At 35.9% G+C, this 23210-nt stretch overlaps 1 protein-coding gene across 9 annotated transcripts in view; it reads right to left on the bottom strand.

Annotated features, from left to right (window-relative positions):
- CPLANE1 (ciliogenesis and planar polarity effector complex subunit 1) overlaps positions 1-23210 on the bottom strand; it is a 127405-nt gene that overhangs the window by 81831 nt on the left and 22364 nt on the right. For 7 of the 9 annotated variants that reach the window (XM_040495591.1, XM_040495586.1, XM_040495577.1 and 4 more), the window contains exons 8-19: positions 23071-23174; positions 21571-21753; positions 18713-18962; positions 18384-18539; positions 17451-18220; positions 16696-16904; positions 16169-16249; positions 13060-13224; positions 8247-8420; positions 4110-4338; positions 2801-2940; positions 967-1184 (exon numbers count right to left, since the gene is read on the bottom strand). In XM_040495591.1, coding sequence (XP_040351525.1) covers positions 967-1184; positions 2801-2940; positions 4110-4338; positions 8247-8420; positions 13060-13224; positions 16169-16249; positions 16696-16904; positions 17451-18220; positions 18384-18539; positions 18713-18962; positions 21571-21753; positions 23071-23174 — 2679 coding nt within the window. Of the gene's footprint in view, positions 1-966; positions 1185-2800; positions 2941-4109; positions 4339-8246; positions 8421-13059; positions 13225-16168; positions 16250-16695; positions 16905-17450; positions 18221-18383; positions 18540-18712; positions 18963-21363; positions 21413-21570; positions 21754-23070; positions 23175-23210 lie in introns of those variants that run through there. The other 2 variants (XM_040495600.1, XM_040495613.1) reach the window with 2 other exon arrangements.

The raw sequence follows: 23210 nt of genomic DNA on the forward strand, positions 1-23210 counted from the left end.
TTGCGGTCCGTGAGTTCGAGCCCCGCGTCAGGCTCTGGGCTGATGGCTCAGAGCCTGGAGCCTGTTTCCGATTCTGTGTCTCCCTCTCTCTCTGCCCCTCCCCCGTTCATGCTCTGTCTCTCTCTGTCCCAAAAATAAATAAACGTTGAAAAAAAAAAAAAAGAAATATAACCTTAAATATAACAAATAACAATATAACAAAAAACTCAAAAAGGAAAAGAAAAAAACAGGTAAGAGATAGAGGCTGCTAATACTAAAACAGTAAGCAGTAAAGAAACAATACCAGAATCACTTAAAAATATCAAACATTAAAATAATTTGCATTCATACTGTAAATCTTAAAGCCAGCTAATTATGTTGTGATTTTTAGTGAGAGCAGAGAAAAAGTTCCTGAGTGGAACACTGTTTTGCTGTTTATATGACAGAACTATCAATTGAATAGTGCAGGAGAAAAAAATGACCTATCAAATTAAAAAAAAAAAAAAATCAAAAGAAGTCTTTCAAAAGAATCAAAGACAATGAGGTAAATAAAAGGCCAAAATAATGTAGGTCTTCTAAAATCTGACATTTATTATTTATTACCCTAAACAAACATCTATTTTTTTAAAACCTGCATATAGAGAATTCTCTCTTGATTTTGTTTTATTATTGCAATAATTTTAATATTTATTGAATGTGTACTATGTGGCCTAGGCCCTAAGGTAAAAGCTTTTACACAATATCTCATTTAATCCTAAGAATAATATTATTACAGGTACTATCATCATCTGCATTTTACAGATAAGGAAACTTAAACAGTTTAGTGCATTGCTTAAGATTATACAATTAATAAACAGCAAAGCTAGGATCTGGAAGTTTGTCTTCAGAGCTTGCATTCCTAACTTGATAAGTATTATCAAGTTGTCTATTGTAAAATTTGGATAAAATCAACTTTAAATCAATTAAAAGGTTAAGAAATAAGCTTACTTCACTAAGAATAGCTGGCTGAGGACAATATAATGGAGGAGCCGGGAGATACAAGCCGACCGGGACTAAGCCCCACAGTCTCTTACTGAAGTCCTTGGCAGAGTTTAGCAGAAGTTGAAACGTCTCTGAAAGAATATCTGCATCAGCCATAACTGCTGCTTTCAGTACTTCCTGCACTGAACCAAAGAGGAGATTTGCATCTTCTTCTTCAATGGGATCTACCAAATACAAAATTAAGTAAAATAGTTAAAATTTATATTATGCTGATCCTATTTTGTAGTATAAAATTTCGTATCTGAAAAAAATTATCATCAAAAATGAACATAATGGTTGACATGCAAAACATCTCAACTTCTACACAGAAATTTAATAACTATTCTGTTACTTTAAGATTATAGAGGGGGGGCAGGGGCGCCTGGATGGCTCAGTCAGTTGAGTATCTGCTCAGGTATTCGGCTCAGGTCATGATCTCATGGTTTGTGGGTTTGAGCCCTGTATCGGGTTCTGTGCTGACAGCTCGGAGCCTGCTTCTGATTCTGTGTGTCCCTCTCTCTGTACCTCCCCAATTTGTGCTCTGTCTCTCTGTCTCTCTCTCAAAAATAAATAAATATTAAAAAAAAAAAAAGATTATAGAGGGGGGCAGTGCCTGGATGGCTCAGTAGGTTAAGCACTGGACTCCTGATTTGGGCTCAGGTCATGATCTCATGGTTTATGAGCACCAGCCCCGCATCAGTCTCCGTGTTGGGTGTGGAGTCTACTTAAGATTCTTTCTCTCTGCCTCTCCTGTGTATGCTCGCTCTATCAAATAAACAAATAAAAATTAAAAAATTTTAAAAGATCAGAGCATAAGACCTTTTGCAAAATTATACAAGATATTATAATAACAACAACTATGTAACAAAAATATACTTGGAACATAGTCCTGAGTTAAAAAATAATAAATGAAAAAATACTGATGGGAAAAAAATATCAGGAAAGACACCAAAATAAAATACAACATTATGTGAATGCAGCTAGTGGGAGAGTAATTTTTTTTCTTAACATTCCACCATAGTACTTTTTTAACTGATTGAGCCACCCAGGTGTCCCTTTTAGTCTTTTTTTTCAAAACCAACTTTCATGTAGTTACATTTTCTCTCCATTTATTTTCAAAAATATTGGCAGGTAATTATCAAAGTTTTCAGTAAGATTTCCAGGTATTATGCATTCTTTCTGGAAAGAGAAGTTACAATTAGTAAGTTCTAAGAATCTAGAGTTAGAAGCCTCTCTGCTTAATGGAGACAAGAACTAATAAAACCAAAGGGTCCTACAGTAGTCAGCACATACAACTTTAAGTACCCAACTTCATTACTTTTCATCTAAATGTCTCCAGCTATAAAACAAATTTTACAGGGCTCCTGAGTAAATCTATGCAATATATGTGATATTACATTATTTTTAATTTTGTAATACTACTATAAAATTTTCAAATTAAAAACAAAACCAACTCTGTGATTTATGCACTAGGCAAGAGTTGAACTAAATACTTTTAAGTACCCTCCTGTTTATGAGATTCTACGACTCTATGACTGCAAAAGAAAATAATCCAAATATAGCAAAATACAACTAGTCAAAAAATATGTATGAAAAATCAGAGTATCATTCAGTTACTGATCATTGTTTTTTGAGGTGGCATAAATTTTAGAAGCTCCCATGATTAAGAATAACTTTTATATTTGATAAGCTTACTTCAAAGTGTTAATATATTTATGGATATTAATAAGCTTTTTAAAATATCAGAAGGTTTATATCAATTAAGCTGATATATATGTCAGACTATATGTAGGTAACACACCTGTAAATTGTTTGTATTTTGAGCCCATTTCATCTTTTGTTTCCAAAGAGGCTGGCCGACCTAAAAAACACTGCAGTTTTTCCTGGAAAATCTGTGCTGGAGTCATATTTATTGGCAAATTCAGACCCTTTTTCTTGGACCTGAAATCACATCAAATTAAGGAAAATGAATCCAAATTCTGAAAAAAGGAAATATTAACACATTAAGAGCTAAACATGATATGTTAAGGAACAGTGAAATTTACTTTTATTCATCCTCTATTTTAAAAAGTAATAATTGGGGGAAAATAATTGGGGAAATATTACATTAAGGAGATTTTTAAGGGTCTCCAGGATTATGATACTAATATACCTTCCCATCATTATTTCCCATTGCTGCCCTCCATACTACTCGATCCAAATTGAACCAAACTTGTCTTTTACCATATGCCTTTGCTCATGTTTGGAATGTTATCTCTCTCCACAGCTACTCAATTTGTTGAGATTCTGTCTTTCCTTCAATGCCCATCTAAATGTTATCTCCATTTCCTGTCCTATGCCCATTTGATATTATTGCTCTCTCCACTGCACCACTGGCACTTTTCTTACCATATTATCTACATTATAATAATGTTTTGTGCTCACTTTGGCAGCACATACACTAAATTATAATAATGTTTTGCCTTAATTTGTCTACTAAACTATAAATGCCTTAAACATGGAGTCTATGTACCATTTAACTTTATATCCATTAAACTACCTGGCACAGAGCTTAGTACAGAGCACTTACTTAAGAAATACACATATGTTGAATTATTGAACTGAAAAATATCAAAGATATAGTAGTACTATAATAGAAAAGTTAAAATATAGAGATTAGATTTATTAGCTTAAAATTCAAACCCTACTTAAAATAGGCAAACTCTCCCATTGACTTATAAGCACTTTGAGGACATTACTAACAAATGTGCTAAATAAAAAGGTTGTTGTTGTTTTTTTTTTTAATAAAAGATTTAACACAAAAGAGCTGCTGAGCTGTCCAACACAGTAGCCCCTAACTGCATTTAGCTATTTAAATTTAAATTAGGTTGAAAATTCAATTCCTTGGTCTTATTAGCCACAATTCAAGTGCTCAATGGTTACATGTGGCTAACAGCTATCATACTGAACTGCACATAGAGAACATTTCCATCACTGAAGAAAGTTTTATTGGACAATTCTGGACTAAGGATTCCACAAAGTGCATAAATGCCAGCAATGAGAGAAATAAAAAATAGTTAGATGATACTATTATACTGTTTCTCAACCTATGTTTGCCTAAAAATACATACCTTGTGAAATTACTATCATGTTTACAGAATAGTTGGAAGGCCACACCAATTGAAACAGATGTCTTCCAGTCTCCAAGTTTATGTGCCAACCACACCGCCTCTGGAACTAGGCCACCAATAAGTAATAATTCAAGGGCATATTCAACTGTCCAAACATTAGAAAGATTCTGATCTCTTACAACACTGGCCACCTTAGAGTGTTGCAGAGGAATAAGTCGAAGGGACTGTTCTATGTGTAAATAAAAGAAAATGGATATTAACAATTACATTTATCAGAATCACTCCTCCTCACATACTTACATACCTTTTTTTTATTAAGATTTTATTTTTAAGTAATCTTTACACTGAACATGGGCTTGAACTTATAACCTGGCGATCAAGAGTTGCATGCTTCACTGACTGAGCCAGCCAGGAGCCCCTATCTCTTTAATTAGTATTTTCTAATAATCAGCCTCAGCTGCTGATATGTTATTGGAGATACGTTTTTTGAAATAGTGCTCCAGCTATTTCCCTGTTAACTTTGGGTAAAATACAAGTTAGACAAAGAGATAGCAGCTCACAAAATGCTCTAAAGTGCTAGTGTAGTAGCTATATGTGTACACACACCCCCATAAAGTCGAAAGAGAACTTCCATAGACGTTTAAACCATTTGGGGGATTCTTTGATGAATAAAGTTCTCAAGAAAGTGATCTAAAACTAAATGTTGGTTGAATCAAGGTAGAAGCAGGACTATGGGTATCTTCTGAACCTAAACCTGGTGGAATTTGTCACACACCTTACATGGAGGGCCCATCTTTGAAGCAAGTGTCCATCCCGTGCACACTTGCTTCAACGGAAGCAAGTAAGGTACAAAATGGTTTAAAATAATACTTAACATACTCCAGTTTGTTTGTTTTTTTTTTAGCACTGAAGAATATGACTCATTAGTGGGTCATGAAATAAATGCCAGCATTCTTAAAAAATGGAACAGAACAGGATACAGAAACAGAAGAGATAGCATCAGAGTACATTACATAAAACAAATATAAATACAATTTAATGAAAATGCTGTATCAGATAATATAAACATACAAATGTACACTTAAATGTACTGGGCCACGGTGTACAATTTATTACTGTGGGCTGCTCTGAAATACATCTCTATTTCTCCTACTAGAAATTTGGAGGGCAGACTGCATTTTACATGACTTTGCATTCCTTATAGTGTCATACAATAAAAAACTAATTTGAGGTAAAATTCAAGCATTAAGTATTCAGTATATTAGTGTCTCTACGAGAGTAGAAAAGAACGATTTTCAAAAGTCCTGACTAAATGACAAGATTTCAGTCTGGTTTGGGATTAAATACAAAGGGTCCTATCTTTCTCCCTAGCCTTCTATATTTTCCCCTAATTAAATTTTTTTTTCATCGTTTATTTATTTTTGGGACAGAGAGAGACAGAGCATGAACAGGCGAGGGGCAGAGACAGAGGGAGACACAGAATCGGAAACAGGCTCCAGGCTCCGAGCCATCAGCCCAGAGCCCGACGCGGGGCTCGAACTCCCGGACCGCGAGATGGTGACCTGGCTGAAGTCGGACGCTTAACCGACTGCGCCACCCAGGCGCCCCTCCCCTAATTAAAATAACATGAGGGACGCCTAGATGGCTCAGTCAGTTAAGCATTTGACTCGATTTTGGCTCAGGTCATGATCTCACAGTTGGTGAGTTCAAGCCCCACACTGGGGTGAGTTCTGCCCCTCTGCTCACTCGCACGCTTGCTCTCTCTCTCTCTCCCTCTCTCAAAATAAATAAACACTTTGTAAAAAAAAGTAACATGAACAAGCCACTTGGAAATACAATGCCTGAACTATTTTTTTAAGTCTATTTATTATTTTGAAAGAAAGAATGTGAGCAGGAGAAAAGGGAGCAGGGCAGAGAGAGGGAGAGGGAGAGGGAGAGGGAGAGGGAGAGAGAGAGAGAGAGAAAGAGAGAGAGAGAGAATCTCAAGCAGGCTCCATGCTGTTAGCATGGATCTCAGATCTCACGAACCATAAGATCATGGTCTGAGCCAAAATCAAGAGTCAGATACTTAACCAACTCAGCCACCCAGGTGCCCTGAACTGCTATTTTTTTTTTTTTTAAATACATATTGCTGGGGTACCTGGGTGGCTCAGCTGGCTAAGCGTCCAACTTTGGCTCAGGTCATGATCTTACAGTTTGTGAGTTCAAGCTCTACATTGGGCTCACTGCTGTCAACTCTGTCCACCTCTCTCTCTGCCCCCCTCTCTCTTGATCTCTCACAAAAATAAAACATTTTAAAAAATAAAAATAAAATAAAAACATATATTGCTAAGATTTCCACTCACTCCCTCAAAATAAAACTGGCAAATAGTATATGTGGGTTTCTGCTTCTTGAAACAATTAGTTTCTCATGTGATCAACATAGTCTCTCCCCACACCAAACACTAACACTTTGGCTCTTTGACAAACACATTTGGATAGAAACAAAAAATTTCATCATTCACTTGAATGTTTGATTCTGCATAGGCAAACAGCCAGGATATTGATTAAATTTGTCCTAGCTTTTCATTTACTATGAGAAAGGTACTGTACTATTGAAAGAACTTGAATGATTTAATTTTCTGAAAATTTTATTGCTTTGCTTTCATACAATAAACATCACATCAAATAAGCAACACAAATCCCCAATACATTCTGTCACTAGTTCTGATTTAAAAGATTAATATGAAATCTATTGTAAGTCAAGACTATAGATACCCTTTTTCAAGATACTAGGAAATTAAAGAAACTAAAGGCTATATACCAAGTTCCAGGTATTTAGATTTTCAGTAATTACCGTCTCAGGCTTAGGAAGAGATCACAAAATTTTCTTTCCTAGCCTCTCCTCTCACTGGGAAGATATTTACAAACAAATATAAATTAAAAGGAATTAAAAGGTGTGTCTTTGAGCTTTTATAAATGTTTATGAATATGCCCAAAATCAATTCAATAATTCTATCACCTTTTTTCCTACAATGTGAGAAAAATCAATGTTCCCTAGGTATGCAAAGTGATCTGAAAAGATCATGCCAAACAGCTCAAGTCCTATAAATAATATAGGATAGGAAAGACAAGAAATTGAGACAAATTTTCTAAGTCAGGATTTGACCTTTTTTTTTAAGATTTTTCTAAAAACCACACGGAGTGCTACTTCTTCTATTCAGTAAAATGATGCAAACTAAGGATACAATTTGTTGTCAGAAACATTACTACCAAAGATAGGGAACACAAGTGATAAATACCTAGGGCTATAACAAAAAGAGAGCTTAAATGTAAAACCACCAAAATAAATAAATAAATAAATAAATAAATAAATAAACAAATAAATAAATAATAAATAATAAATAATAATAAACAATAAATACAGTTGACCCTTGAACAACATGGATTTGAGCTGTGCAGGTCTACTTACATGCAGATTTCTTTTGATAAATACAGTACAGTAATATAAATGTATTTTCTTGTATAATTTAAAAAAAAATTTTTAAGTTTATTTATTTTTGAGAGAGAGACAGAGCACAAACAGGGAATGGGTAGAGAGAAAAGGAGACATAGAATCTGAGTTGTCAGCACAGAACCTGACACGGGGCTCGAACTCACAAACTGCCATGAGATCATCACCTGTGCCGAAGTTGGATACTTAACCAACTGAGCCACCTAGGAGCCCCTCGTATAATTTTCTTAACATTTTCTTTTTTCTAGCTTACATTATTATAAGAATTCAGTACATTATACAAAATGCATATTAACGGTTTATCTTATAGATAAGGCATCTGGCCAACAGTAGTTTATTGACAGTTTCTGGGGAGTCAGAAGTTATATGTGAATTGTTGACTGCATAGGGGGTCGTCACCACTAACCCTGCATTGTTCATTGGTCAACTATAATACTGTAATTAAACAATCCATATTCAATAAAAACAAACCCAAGCAATTACCTTTCTCAGATTTTATTCGTTTACAGTCACTGAGAATCTCCTATGTGTCATACACTAAGCTAGAACAGTATTATTCCCATAGAATAATGATCACTGTATAATATGATTTTAAATATTATGTGAATAAACAAAGTGAGAAAATTATTTGCTTACTATATTACCTGTTTTAGTATGAAGGGGAGGAAGAACATTCACATTGTGAGGTGGCAAAATGCAAAGCGGCTGATTGGTGAAATAGGCGGCCATGAAGCGAGCCATGGACTGGATAACCTTTACTGCCGCCTCAGGATGAGCACTTCTCGTCATTCCAAACTCAGAATGAGACTTCTCAGGAACTAAGGAATACAGCAAATGACCAAAGGAGATTCTGATCAAACTGTCAAAAGGTAATAATATTTAGGTTCCCAACATTACATAAGAGGAAAATTATAATTTAAAATTTTTTCTGAGATGAGCATCCATTACCTGTATGAGCTAATTTGTTTTTTTTAGGTTTATTTTTAGGTTTATTTTTATTTATTTTGAGAGAGAGAGAACAAGCAGGGGAGGGGCAGACAGAGAGGGAGACAGAATACCAAGCAGGCTGTCAGCACAGAGCCCTACGACAAAGGGCTCAGACTCAAAAACTAGGAGATCATGACCTGAGCTGAAATCAAGAGTTGGCGGCTGAAATGACTGAGCCACCCAGGCATCCTTGAGCTAATTCATAATAGGTATTTACGCTTCTTGAGGACAATAGAACAGAAATAATTAGCTGATAATTACGAGCACATGCACTTAAGAACCACTGATGACTTTTAGCTACCAGTTTTATTTCAAAACATGGAAGGATAAATACAAAACAATCCAGCCATGATGGATTCACAAGCTTAGATTTCATTATTTTCCCTTCTTCCTTCCCTGATTTTTTTTTCTTTTATTAAATGAGGCAGAGCTTACTACGTATATAATCTGAAGAGCACTACAACACTGATTCTTTTTTTAATTTTTTTTTCAACGTTTATTTATTTTTGGGACAGAGAGAGACAGAGCATGAACGGGGGAGGGGCAGAGAGAGAGGGAGACACAGAATCGGAAACAGGCTCCAGGCTCTGAGCCATCAGCCCAGAGCCCGACGCGGGGCTCGAACTCACGGACCACAAGATCGTGACCTGGCTGAAGTCGGACGCTTAACCGACTGCGCCACCCAGGCGCCCCTACAACACTGATTCTTAATGCTGTCTTCTATACCATTAGATCTGGGAATTACAATACACTCCCATTAGTAAGAATGGCTCATTGTTATAAGATTCTTTTAGAAGGTAGGGACAAAAGGAATGTGTAGGGTAGAGGGAGAAAGCGGGTAAGGGAGTGGGAGTTACATCAGGATTTCTTTAATTTTTTTAATGTTTTATTTATTTTTGAGACAGAGACAGACAGAGCATGAGCAGAGAGGGTCAGAGAGAGAGGGAGACACAGAATCTGAAGCAGGCTCCAGGCTCTGAGCTGTCAGCACAGAGCCTGACCAGGGCTCGAACCCACAAACCGCGAGATCATGACCTGAGCAGAAGTCCGACGCTTAACTGACTGAGCCACCCAAGTGCCCCCGTCAGGATTTCTGCAGTGATTCTGATGTATAAATTAGCAGGAGCAAACATGTCATCCCTATTTGAGAATCAAAACTCAGTAACACAAACTGGCATTCAGAAATTTGAAAATAGTGAAACTGTTAAATATAAATACTACAGTAACATTAATTTTTATGAAATTTATGGCCCCAATAGTAGCAAAATATTTTTCTTTCCCAGAAGTCACTTGATATATTCATAAGGATATTAAGTTTTATATGCATATGGACCATTTCTGTCTTGTCACCGTATATTTCAGCACTTAACACTACTCTTCCTCATAGAGTAGGCACTCAAGATTATTAATAAACTTTTTTTTTCATAAAGGGGATCTTGAGAAAATCTTATTAGCCTCCAAGTAGTATTCTTCATTTGGTCATTAAACATTTGGAAAAATCCTACTATTTCTTCACATTAAAGTTAAAAATACATAGGTAAGAATTATTCTCTCCTGGATAAAACTTACTGTAGGAATTATATAAAGGCAAGATTTCCAGTAATTTTAATCATACAAAATTCATTATGCAAAGCCAGAAATAAGCTCCTTAAATGGAGAGCAACCTAATTCTAAAAGATGATCACAGAGTAAAACTGTATCAATTCATAAGTAAAACAATTTTGAAAGGGTAATTCTGTGTGTAGCACAGTGATGATGTTAATAATGACAATCTTACACAATAAAAATTATGACTATATAAAATGATTTAATGAGGTAAGTGTGCAGGAAAAAGATAACATAGCAGGCCTGACTACTTGAAAGTTTTGCTTATAATGCTGACCCTTGGATAGCATCTGGGAACTTGGATTTGGGAAAGATTCCTACCACCTTAACTAATGAGAGTGGCTCACTAGGCCTAACTGTACAATCAATGTGGTTTATGCTGAACACCTATTTTTCTTCTGAGAGTGTAGAATTTTGGTAAGGGCTAGGCAGAGGGGTGACTACATGACTATCCAGCCTCTAATTAAAAACACTGAGCACTGGGGTGCCTGGATGGCACAGTCGGCATCCAACTCTTGATTTTGGCTCAGGTCATAAACTCACGATTCAGGAGTTCAAGCCTCACACTGGGCTCTGTGCTGATGGTGTGGAGCCTGCTTGGGATTCTGTCTCTCCTTTTCTCTAACCATCCCCCACTTGTGATCTCTCTTTCTCAAACTAAATAAATACACTTAAAAAAAAAAAAAACCTGAGCACTGAGTCTCTAAATGAGCTTCCTTGGTCAGTAATATCTCACATGTGTTGACACAACCTGTTGTTAGAGGAACTAAGTGTGTCTGTCCTGTGTGACTCTACTAGGAAAGGAGTCTTGGAAGCTTGTGCCTGGTTTCCTCTGGACTTCACCCCATGCACCTGTTCCCTCTGCTAATTTTGCTTTGGAGCCTTTCATTTAGTAGATAATAGCCTTGAGTACAACTATATTCTGAGTCCTAGCATCCTCCCTGTGAACACTGAACATGAGGGGTAGTCTTTGAGACCCCCAACCCAGTAAGGATACACTTAATATATTCTAAACAATAGCCATTAAAAACTAAAACATACATTATTATAGGTTCAATTGACTTAAAAAGTTACATCATGTAATGATAACACCACTGGAAAAAAAAAAAAAAAAAGAAGAAGAATGTCCAATCAGTTAAAAAGTCATATAGAGGGGCGCCTGGGTGGCACAGTCGGTTGAGCGTCCGACTTCAGCCAGGTCACGATCTTGCGGTCCGTGAGTTCGAGCCCCGCGTCAGGCTCTGGGATGATGGCTCGGAGACTGGAGCCTGTTTCCGATTCTGTGTCTCCCTCTCTCTCTGCCCCTCCCCCATTCATGCTCTGTCTCTCTCTGTTCCAAAAATAAACGTTGAAAAAAAAAAAAGTCATATAGAAAGATCTGTCAATGCACAGCTAACAGACCTTTCTGGAGGGCAATTACAGAAATTTATCCTTAAGAAATTATTAGTAATGCTCACAAAAATTTATGTACACTTCAGCACTATTTAAAACAGTAAATAAGGGGTGCCTGGGTGGCGCAGTCGGTTAAGCGTCCAACTTCAGCCAGGTCACGATCTCGCGGTCCGTGAGTTCGAGCCCCGCGTCAGGCTCTGGGCTGATGGCTCGGAGACTGGAGCCTGTTTCCGATTCTGTGTCTCCCTCTCTCTCTGCCCCTCGCCCGTTCATGCTCTCTCTCTCTCTGTCCCAAAAATAAATAAACGTTGAAAAAAAAAAATTTTAAAACAGTAAATAGGTGGCAACAACTGAAATGTCCAATAATGGGGAAAAGGTTTAATAGGCTTCAAAAAAGAATATTATTTACATTAGAAACTATTCATCAAAATATTAAATTTTAAAAGACTACAAAACAATACACAGCTCTAATAATATATACATATAAATGTATACAAAAAAATGGTAAGTTATAAGTAATTTTATTTTCTTTATATTTTCCATATTTTCAAAATTATCTAAAATGAACACATATTACTTCCCTAATGAACACAAAGATTTTAAAAGATAAAAATCACAAAGAGCAAGAAGTCGATAAACAGTGGCTCAAACAATAAAAACCTAAGTTGGCATGGACACCATTTAAAACTTCTGATACACTAGGCTTTCAGACACATTTGCATGCATAGTATACACCTAATAGTTTAGTACTTATAACCATTAGAGATATATTCTATGTTCATATATACCTTTCACTCTCATTATTGCTTAGTTTAAATATACCTCTTTAAAATTTTTTTTAATGTTTATTTTATTTTTGAGACAGAGACAGAACATGAGCGGGAGAGGGGCAGAGAGCAAGGGAGACACAGAATCTGAAGCAGGTTCCAGCCTCTGAGCTGTCAGCACACAGCCTGACACAGGGCTTGAACTCATCAAACGCGAGATCATGACCTGAGTTGAAGTCGGATGCTCAACAAACTGAACCACCCAGGCGCCCCAAAATAGACCTCTTTTAAAAAGGGGAACTCAGATACTCTGCAGCCTCTTAACTGAATTTTTAAAAAAGACTCAGAATACCTCAGAAAGTGATTTTCATCATTTTACCAAACCACCTTAAGCAATGGTTAAAGAAAATATAAACATACTAAGGAAAAATACTCGGATACCTGATATTATGCCTAACAAATATGGCTATGAAAAAATAATGCTATTAACTCGGCAGGTAACTACTGCTAAGCCCTGAGGAGACAAAGATTTAAAAAACAAAAGCAAAAATAAAACATGATCCTTGCTAATAAGAAGTTGACAGGCCAAAATTCACCATGACATAATTTAGTCAGAGCAACCAACTTTTATGTGTAAGCAATTTCATATCTAAATGTATGAATACAAATTAATGAGATTAAACATACTGACTGCTGAAATGCATACCTGAACAATCCTCATTTTCTTTTACAGGTAGGTGGGACCACTTCAATATTTCTCTTACTAGCTGATCACACAATCCTTGAGCATCATTTAAATTATAGCTATAGATGTAGCAGTAGAAAAGAGAAAGATAATAGCGTATCTGAAGAAAACATGTCCTTCTTCCTCCTTAAACAAGAATTAAGTTTACATTAAAAACATGTTAGCACAATTTGACAATAAATTATATTAAAAAATAAAAAGGTAAAAATAAACTAGATTAAAAAATAAAAACAAGTTAGCAAAAAAAACAAAAAAACATGTTAGCAAGGTAATGTTCTTTTTTTTTTTAAGTTTATTTATTTAGGGGGCACCTGGGTGGCTCAGTCAGTTAAGCACTGGACTCGTGGTTTCAGCTCAGGTCATGATCTTGCAGTTCGTGAGTTAGAGCCCCGTGTCAGGCTCCACGCTGACAGAGTGGAGCCTGCTTGGGATTCTCTGTCTTTTCCTCTCTTTGCCGCTCCCTGGCTCACATGATTGGTCTCTCTCTCAAAATAAACAATAAAGTTTATTTATTTAAGCAATCTCTACACCCAATGTGGGGCTCAAACTCATAACCCTGAGATCAAGAGTCACATGCTCTAGTGACTGAGCCAGCCAAGATCCCCAGAAAGGTAATGTTCTTGATCTGGGTGCAAAGTAGACAGGAATATTCAATTTATGAAAGCTGTTACTCAGTTTATGTGACTTTTTCTCTGTATTTGTTTTATACTTTCGTAAGAGTTTTTATCTTAAAACAGGTCAGCAATAATTTGTTCTTTTTCATTTTAAGTTCTGAATGATTTTATTATCTTTCATCAGGCCCTAGGATGACTAAGATTTTATCCCAAAAGAGCTACAAATCCTCATCATTTCAGCACTAAAATCCACTAACAATATCTCAAGTACATGATATAAAACAGAAGGAGACATGCTAAAAAAGAAAACCCCAAGAAACCATATGTCTATCAAAGAGTTAGTCAAAGAGACTTCCCAAAGGAGAAGAAGCACTATCCAATGAGATAGGAGCCCCTGACCACTGCCTTCAAATATCTGGAGGGTGTTTAGGCCTGACACTATCGGTTGCCTGACCCTTATCCGTTGTTCCTGAGCAAAAGAATTCCAATTTTATTTGGAGTTAATAATGAACCCACATCACAATTTCTCACTTAGATGTAGCCAAGTGAAAAAATGACTAAGTTCCAAACCAAGAGATAATATTGTGTAGAACTTCCAGAAAAGCTGCTCAAAGGGAGGTGTACCCTTTCTTGCCCTTCCTGCCCTCCTCCTTCCTGCTGTCTAGAATATGCATGTGATGACTGGGGCTCTAGTACCCATCTTAGCTCATGTAATGGCCTTAAGATTGGAAGCAATGCACTAAGGATGACTGAGTAGAAAAACTAAAGGAGCATGGGTCCTTACTTAGACCATAGAAACACCAAATCAGCCCTAGACTGTCAACTTCTAGTCTCCTTTCATAAGAAAGAGAAATAAACTTCTTTCTTGTTGAAGCCACTACTACTTCCAGTCTCCATTATTAAAAGCCATTCCTAGTACATACAAGTTGGAAATGAAATTAAACATAAAGGTCCATAATGGAACTCATTATGAAAACTTTTCTTCCTCAGAACTTTTCATCTCCTTGAATGCCACTCTTCTTCATCCAGTTGGACAATCCCCAAACCTGAGAACTACATTAGACTTCTTTCTCCAGATCTACTCAGTCACAAGTCCAGCTGATCAAGTCTATTTGGTATCTGTCAAGTGTTACCTCTGTTCTCTAGTACTCCTGATATTGCTTTGATTCAGGACCTCCTCAACTGACTGATTTTCCTGCTTCAATGTAAAACCCACATATCTATACCACACTCCTACAAATGATCTTCCACATTGTACCAAAGGAATCTTTCCAAATGGCCTATATTCATTTGGAAAGTTCTCTTTCCTACATAAAGTATCTAACTGATCCCAATGTCTTCAGGATAAAATTTTGATCCCTTTATATTGCATAGTATGCTCCTTTATCACCTTTTCTCTGCCTACCTCTTACCACCCCACACCCAATATTACATACATATGTCATTTGATCTAGTCCTATGAAACAACTTGCAGTTTACCAAATTGCCATAGTTTCTCGTGCCTTTTTGCTTCTATAATGCTATCTCCTTTGTTAAACCATTACCACTGCTTTAACTGGCCAATTTATACTCAATTTTAAATGTCAAGTCCAGGTTTTCCCCAGACCAATGCTTACGCTCCAGCTTCAGATTGTGGGAAATGTTCTTCTGTGCTTCTCCAGCATGTACCATACAACATAACAAGAGGAGTGCTCGTTGTTTATGTAATCTCTCTTCCATATTGTGGGCAATTTGTTGTTTATTCCTAATGCCTAATACAGTACTAGGGACACAGCAGGACCTCAATAAATACTGGTTAAATAGGTGAATGAATGAAATATACAAAGCCACAGCAGTCAGAACATAACTTTAATAACTGGCCAAACCTGACCATGTCGTAGTTACAGTCATGGCTAGTAGCCAGGTCGCTAGCTGAGAACTTCTGTCATCCTAGTCACATCCTAGTCACACACATTAACATGAAAGCTATCACCAGTTTCTAGAATCTACACCTTTATAGTCTCATCAAAAACCCCATGGAGACCAAACTTAACCTAACAATAAGTATAACTCAAGGGAAATTCTTGAAGTTGAATTACCTAAGGGCAGAGAGCCTTAGCTTTGTGTTTCTCTAAGTCTGTAAAAAAGGTGGTAAATGCCCAATAAAACATTATTTTATTTAGTATCTAAAACTCATTTTTCCCATTAATAATCACAGATTCCATCACTAAGCAAAAAAAGGACAAAAGGAGCCTTACCTATAGATAACAGAAAAAACCCTTCATGCTACAAATTCCAAGACCAAAAATAATTTTAAAAGCATTTCTGACACTAAAGATGCCTACCATACGTATTCCATTTGAGCATTAAAAAACTGTGAGCACTTCGAAATCTGGAATTATTTTTAAGCTCTACAGCATGTCAAAATACATTCCTACCAATATTATGACAACTATTATTTTTTAACACTACCCTACCTTTCTCTTGAGTTTCTTGTAGAGCTTTCTTCCACATTAGGACAGACTTTTCATATGATCCTAACAGGAAACACTCTTCACCTACAAAGTTTTTAACCAACAATCAGTCACAGTTAATGAAATTACTTTATAAAAATTTACTTCATTTTATTTATTTTTTTAATTTTTTTTTTTTAACATTTATTTATTTTTGAGACAGAGAGAGACAGAGCATGAACAGGGGAGGGTCAGAGAGAGGGAGACACAGAATCTGAAACAAGCTCCAGGCTCTGAGCTGTCAGCACAGAGCCCGACGCGGGGCTTGAACTCACGGACCGTGAGATCATGACCTGAGCTGAAGTCGGCGGCTTAACCAACTGAGCCACCCAGGCGCCCCAAAAATTTACTTCATTTTAAAATTCAGTAAATAAAGCTCAGCCAGAAACTATTTTGAAAAACAAATAATTGAAACTAATTAACAAAACAGAAGCCCAGTTACTTATATTGCTTATTCACAGAGTTAAAAAAAATGTTTGTAAATTACTGACCATTGATAGATTTAAGTTCTAACGCCTGGTTCAAGCGAATTCCAGCAGTCTGTAAGTTAGCCTGTATGTGACATAGCAGAGCCTTTACAGTAGATGCTTCCTGTGTCATCTTTTCAGTTAACTGTCTGTCACCATCAGGAAGTCTTTGATTTAACTGTGTTTGATACCATAAAGTTTTGTTGTACAACACTCTCCAGAGAACAGCCAATCTGCACACAAAATTAAGTAATCATCAAAACCAAATTTCAGACTAGGAATAAAAATATGTACAGCCTCCTACTTAGTCTTATTATTTCTGCCTGTATTCTTCATTGAAACAATAATATATATACAAACTGATCAGATTTAAATATAGCACAAAGTCCACTGATCAAAAAAAGTATAATACATTTTTTAAATCTTCATAAATCTTCATGGTCATTCTTCTATAGTCATTCTTCTTACCTAAACCAAAATCTTTCAATACTTGGGCATGTATCATGGCTGCCCAAGACTAATATGTCTGTTGAATAACATTTGACTTAAATATAAAAATCTATTAATGCTGACTGGTAAGGGATACAGAGTTTCTTTTTGGGATTATAGAAACATTCTGGAATTGGTGCTAAGAGTTCTACAGCCTTGTGACTATACTAAAAATCAATGAATTTTACACTTTAAAATGGTGAATTTTACAGCATGAGAATTATATCTCAACTTTTCAAAAAGGAAAACATCTATAATGTTAATGGTACCCTAATACAAAGTAATTATACCTGTGTCCTGGTTGTTGAGCAAGATTTACTACTTGAGGATGAATCTTGAAAGATGAACTCCAAGACCAGTTTTCCTGAGAACCACTATCTGGAAACATTTGAAAAATGGGTACCACCAATTTGTCTTGATTTGCTGCTCTACTTCCATCAACTGACGTTGAAATAACTTCAGGCTGAAGAATGTATATGCCATTTAAATAAGCAGCTACCATTTTGAGTAAATGAAAACAAGCCAAAAGCTTCTCTGAAAATAACTGACCCTGCTGTTGCTGAATCAGCAAAAGCTTTATAGTATTTGAGGTCAGCTTTACCAAATGTCCCACATCTTGTTTGTATCTCATATCCCAATACTGGATTGACAAACACTGATGAAAAAGTTGAAAGATACAAAGTACCCATGCATTATGTCTTGTGCTCTTGCTTGAAAAAGGATCAAGTTTGGGGAAAGGACATCTTATAAACTGAAGAATGTAGAAAAAATGAGTGATACAAACGACTGTGTAATTTAACATTAAATTTTTTTCTGTTACATTTTTTGAAATTCCTATAGTCCATGCTGCAAGGAGATTCTTCTGGACAGAATGCAGTTCTGTAATCGTTCTGTCTGTCTCCTCTGTATTATCCTCTGCATGTATTGTATCAAACATAGACGCAAATTCCAATCTTCCCTCCTTGACATTACTGAACAATGGATCCTTTTTTTGGTTCCAAAGTGAGAATAAGTTGTTTGGAAAGTGTTTGCCTTCATTAGTTTCTTCTGCTTCAAAATCCTAAAACATGAGTGAAGAAAATCATGCTTAATTTAATATCTTATAAGTAAAATCACTGGTGTTCTCAAATTTCTCTCCCTTGAACAAGAGGAAAATAAAATATGTTTCTTGGAATAAAGTCAATATGTAACTGTTCAAAGTAAATAAAAGACCTACTAAGTACCTGAAAATCTTCTGCTTTTTCATTTAAGTTCATTCTTTCTTCTGCCTGTAAGAATCTGGGGACAGTAGAATCAGCTACACTTTTATTTCCTTGGTGTTTTAACAGGCTAGACCTTAGGGAATCCAGTGATCGCAAGTTCAGTCCTTTGCCCTTTGGCTGTAGAAGAAAAGATAAAAGACACCCAAGAGCAAAATTTTATCTGTAATTCTATCACAAGCAATTAAAAATTCTATAGACAACTATATACAATCCAAGGACGTTACTGTCAGTATGGTTTTAGATCTGAAAAGACAAGCCAACTTTTACCAGCAATACCAAAAGCACTATACCTTAGACAATACCATACTTTGGTACATTTTCTCAAGCCTCTGGGTTGAATCAAGTAGAAGGGATCTCATGAGCACTGATGGAGAGAGGTTATCAAGAAATCGAAGGGTTGTGACCATGTATCCATCAGAAATAATGAGGTAGGGTAATCTTGAGTGTGCTTTTATAGAAAATCTCTGTCTCATAGGGTCACTATCAGAAGCTGTTGAATCTACAGAATTATTTGAATCTTGAAATGTAAGCTGCTGTGGTCTAGCAAACAAACACAAAATTGAAGAATTAGTAAAAGAAAAATCTTAAAGGAAACAATCAGATTATTCCAAAGAAAAGCAACACAACAATTAAAAGCTACAGAATGATAAAACAGCCAGTTAAACACACTAACATTAAATTGTATATATATGTAAGGAAGACATAAGTGATTAAATAAAATGTAGGTTTATCTGTTTTTTAAATATTCCCTGAATTGTGGCATTCACTCTATTTTGTTTTTAATTTAGTTTTATACAAACTATTTCAGAAAAGAAGGCAGTTCATATACAAACTATTTCAGAAAAGAATTAAGGCAGTTCAGTTTTACTATTACAGAGAATTAAGTAATTAACCTTCTTTCTTACTATATATTTAAATATACTTATAAGAATATAATTATGAGTTATGAATACATAATTAGGTAATATTAAATAATCAGAATCAGGTACACCACCATAACAGTAAGTGAGTACATATACGAAGAAAGTCAAATTTAATCTTCAGCTGATAAAATTTTACCCACTACTATCTTCTCCAAATGTCTTTCTCAGTTTTTTCTTTCTCCTCCTTAATAACAGGTGTATTCATTACAGACATTTTTCTAAATTTATTTTTTTAATAATAAATATGTATCACTTATATAATCAGAAAAAGTAATCCATTTTAAAAGGCCCTAAACTGGGGGCACCTGGTGGCTCAGCCGGTTAATTAAGCATCTGACTTCAGCTCAGGTCATAACCTCATAGTTAGTGAGTTTGAGCCCCACATCAGGCTCTGTGCTGACAGCTTGGAGCCTGGAGCTGCTTCGGATTCTCTGTCTCCCTCTCTCTGCCCCTCCCTTCCCCACTTGACTCTGTCTCTCTCAAAAAAAAAATAAATAAATAAGCCTTAAAAAAAAATTTTTTTAAGTCCTAAATTGGGGTGCCTGGGTGGCTCAGTGGTTAAGCATCTGACCCTTGGTTTTGGCTCAGGTCATGATCTCATAGTTCATGGGTTGGAGTCTCACATTGGGTTCTGCGCCATGTAGCGGAGCCTGCTTGGGATTTTCTCTCTTCCTCTCTCTCTGCCCCTCCCCTGCTCATGTTCTCTCTCTCAAAATAAATACACTTTTTTTTTTTAAAAAAGGTCCTAAATTAGTTTGTTGTTTTTTTTCACGCAGACTCCACGCCCAGTGCAGAGTCCAACTCTGGGCTTAAAATCACAACCCTGAGATCAAGACCTGAGCCAAGACCAAGAGTCGGATGCCTAACGGACTGAGCCACCCAGGAGTTCCCTAAATTAAAGAAGACTACGAGGCGGGTGCCTGGGTGGCTCAGTCCGTTAAGCATCCGACTTCCACTCAGGTCATGATCTCGTTGTCGGTGAGTTCTAGTCGGCATTGGGCTCTGTGTTGACAGCTCAGAGCCTGGAGCCTGCTTCAGATTCTGTGTCTCCTTCTCAGTCCCTCCCCCACTTGCTCACACATGCGCGCACACGTGCTCTCTCGCTCTCTCTCACAAAAGTAAATAAACATTAAAAAAAAATTTTAAATAAATAAGAATATGAGGACATTCAAGTCAATTATAAATTGGACCATAAAGAAATAAGGAAAAAAAATACTTTCACTGCAAGAAGTGTCAATTTTTTTTAAAAGATCTTATTGTTAAGTAATCTCTACACCCAAAGTGGGGCTCCAACTCACAACCCCAAGATCAAGAGTCACATGCTCTTCCAACTGAGCCAGCCAGGTTCCCCAACAAATTTTTCACTTATAATTTTCCAGTGCTAAAAATTAAGCATCACTTATTGCTACAAATAATCAAGGACAATCCCTCAATCTCCTTTCTGTGAAGCAATAGCAATGGAGTGATTTCAAAATCCTTTTCCAATGTTTTTATTTTGTAAATACCTATGTGTATATGTCAGGTCATATCTAATACTAACATCAATAACAAAAATATTTACTAAGCACTTATGTCAGAATTGTGCTTATTTATAACCATTTATTATTTTACTTCATTCCCTCAACCCTAAGAGACAAATATAGTCATTTTCACTTCCCAGTAAAAGAAAAAGAGCTTAAGGTATAACTTACCCAAAGTCATACAACTAATAAGTAGAAGAACGAAGATTTAAATTTTGATCTGACTCCAAAGCCAAACTGCTACCCCATCCCACAATTAAAAATTAAAACATGGCTAAATTTTAAATTCTTCTATCCATTTCCAACAACTTTTCCCCTTCTTCCCTTTGGGGGGAAAAAACAGATAAATCCATGTGCCAAGTTAATTTTGAGTTACTCATTTATTTAAGTGGCCTTCTTTTAAAGAAACAATAAAAGACATATCACACTTCTTTGAATTTTACATAAAAGAAGACAAATGTTTCAGTGCTATTGAATATTTAAATAACTTATACTTACATAGTCACAATGTCATATTTTCACCAGGATTTAGCAACAAAAAGAAATAGAAGAAAACTATAAATAAGAAACAGATATTGAAAGGACAGACTCAAAGAGAGCAAAAGACAATTCGAAAGATGAAATTATTTTTTAAAAATACACAGTAAAGTAATACCAAAAGAGAAAACCTTCTACAAACAAATTAAAATAATTCAAATGTCTCACCTATATGTTATGAGTGGGTGAAAAGGAATAAATTCTGCTGGCCCAAATTCTATAGAGCAACCAAATGTAATTAATGTTACCAATTCACCTTGACAGGTCAATAAAACCAGGGAGCCACGTTTTAACATACAAGCCAGAAAAAGACTATCATGAGTCCAGCTGATATCACCTACCCAGTAGGACCTAGAAAAAGCAAGACAGTATGTTTAGAAAGGACTCTCTACAATGTCTTTGACAATTTAAAATGGCCAAGCAGAGTTGAAACACTTCAAAAAATAAGGAGGAAAGAATGAATAGTAGCAAACTGCCACATACATTTCGTGTATTTTACTTCCCAGAAAAAAGGTAAGGAAAAAAAGGAGTTTGCTCATCAACATCTACTCCATAAAACATACAAATAGAAATTCACGTAGACACATAAGCAAATGATAAGATGAAAATAGTCCCTAAAAGAGTTAAGCTTTTTAGTCACTCACATTTTAATTAGAACAACTTTAATTCTATTGGTGTCTACAACTCAAATCTACTGATAGATTTAAAGGTCAATCAATACCATGCCTGCCCTCTCTCTGCAGCTTGCTAGAGGTTCCATGCAGCAGCAGACTCCCTCTTCCCAAAGTCATCCTTACGGCTCCTTAACTATCTAGTAATATTAATCTTTCATGGAGACAAAAAGTAGATCCTTATGTAAATAATGACGTACACTCTAAGTCAAAGAGACCACTGCACTGAGACCAGCAATTCATTCATTTTTTTTCTTTTTCTTTCTTTCTTTCTTTCTTTCTTTCTTTCTTTCTTTCTTTCTTTCTTTCTTTCCTTTTCTTTTCTTTCTTTCTCTTTTTGAAGTATAGTCAAGACACAATGCTACATTAATTTCAGGTGTAAGAATGAGTAATACCTTCAGAAAAGAACTTTTGGGTGGGGAAAGAAAATGAAGAGGCAAGACTAGATAGATCTGAAAACTTTGGAAATTCAGAGAACAGCAAAGAAAAATGTTCAGAAAAGGAAATTAGGAAGTCCAAGAGGAAACCTTCCTACTCTATAATCCCAAATAGATCCTGGTAGAGGCTCTTGTGCTATCAAAAATCCTGATTATTGCTATTAACCCACATGCAGAGCATGCCAACTTTGTTTAAAAAGCTATAAACACCTCAGCCACCCCCAAGTATATAATGATCTTCCCAGTCCAGGTTTTCTCATTTCAGTCTCTAATTAAGCCCAATATCCCCTATCCAGTTATGATTCCACTCCTCCTGAGATAACACAGAAAAAAATAAAAGAGAAAAGAAAATATGTTCATGTATCTTCCACCCTACCAGATCCTTCCTTAAGATAAGATTTTCCTTCATATAGCAATTAATCAAGCACAAATGCTGAAAGTAAGCTGCATTATCTACCTAAATATCTATTTAGATATCTTTTGTATTATCAGAGCCTTAAACTTATTAAACTATTAGAAGAGAAAATAAAAATGCTATGCAGAAACACAAGAGTTCATACCTGATAAGTGTAGGTGGAACCACAGGATTCTTATTACTACACCCTCTCAGGCTACCACAGAGAGTAACAAAATTCAACGTGTTTATAAACAATACCTGAGTTGCCTAGAAAGCAAAAAAAAAAAAAAAAAAAAAAAAAAA

The sequence above is a fragment of the Herpailurus yagouaroundi genome, unplaced genomic scaffold (genome assembly GCF_014898765.1).
Source record: "Herpailurus yagouaroundi ecotype Mexico unplaced genomic scaffold, PumYag 29, whole genome shotgun sequence".
Lineage (NCBI taxonomy): Eukaryota > Metazoa > Chordata > Mammalia > Carnivora > Felidae > Herpailurus > Herpailurus yagouaroundi.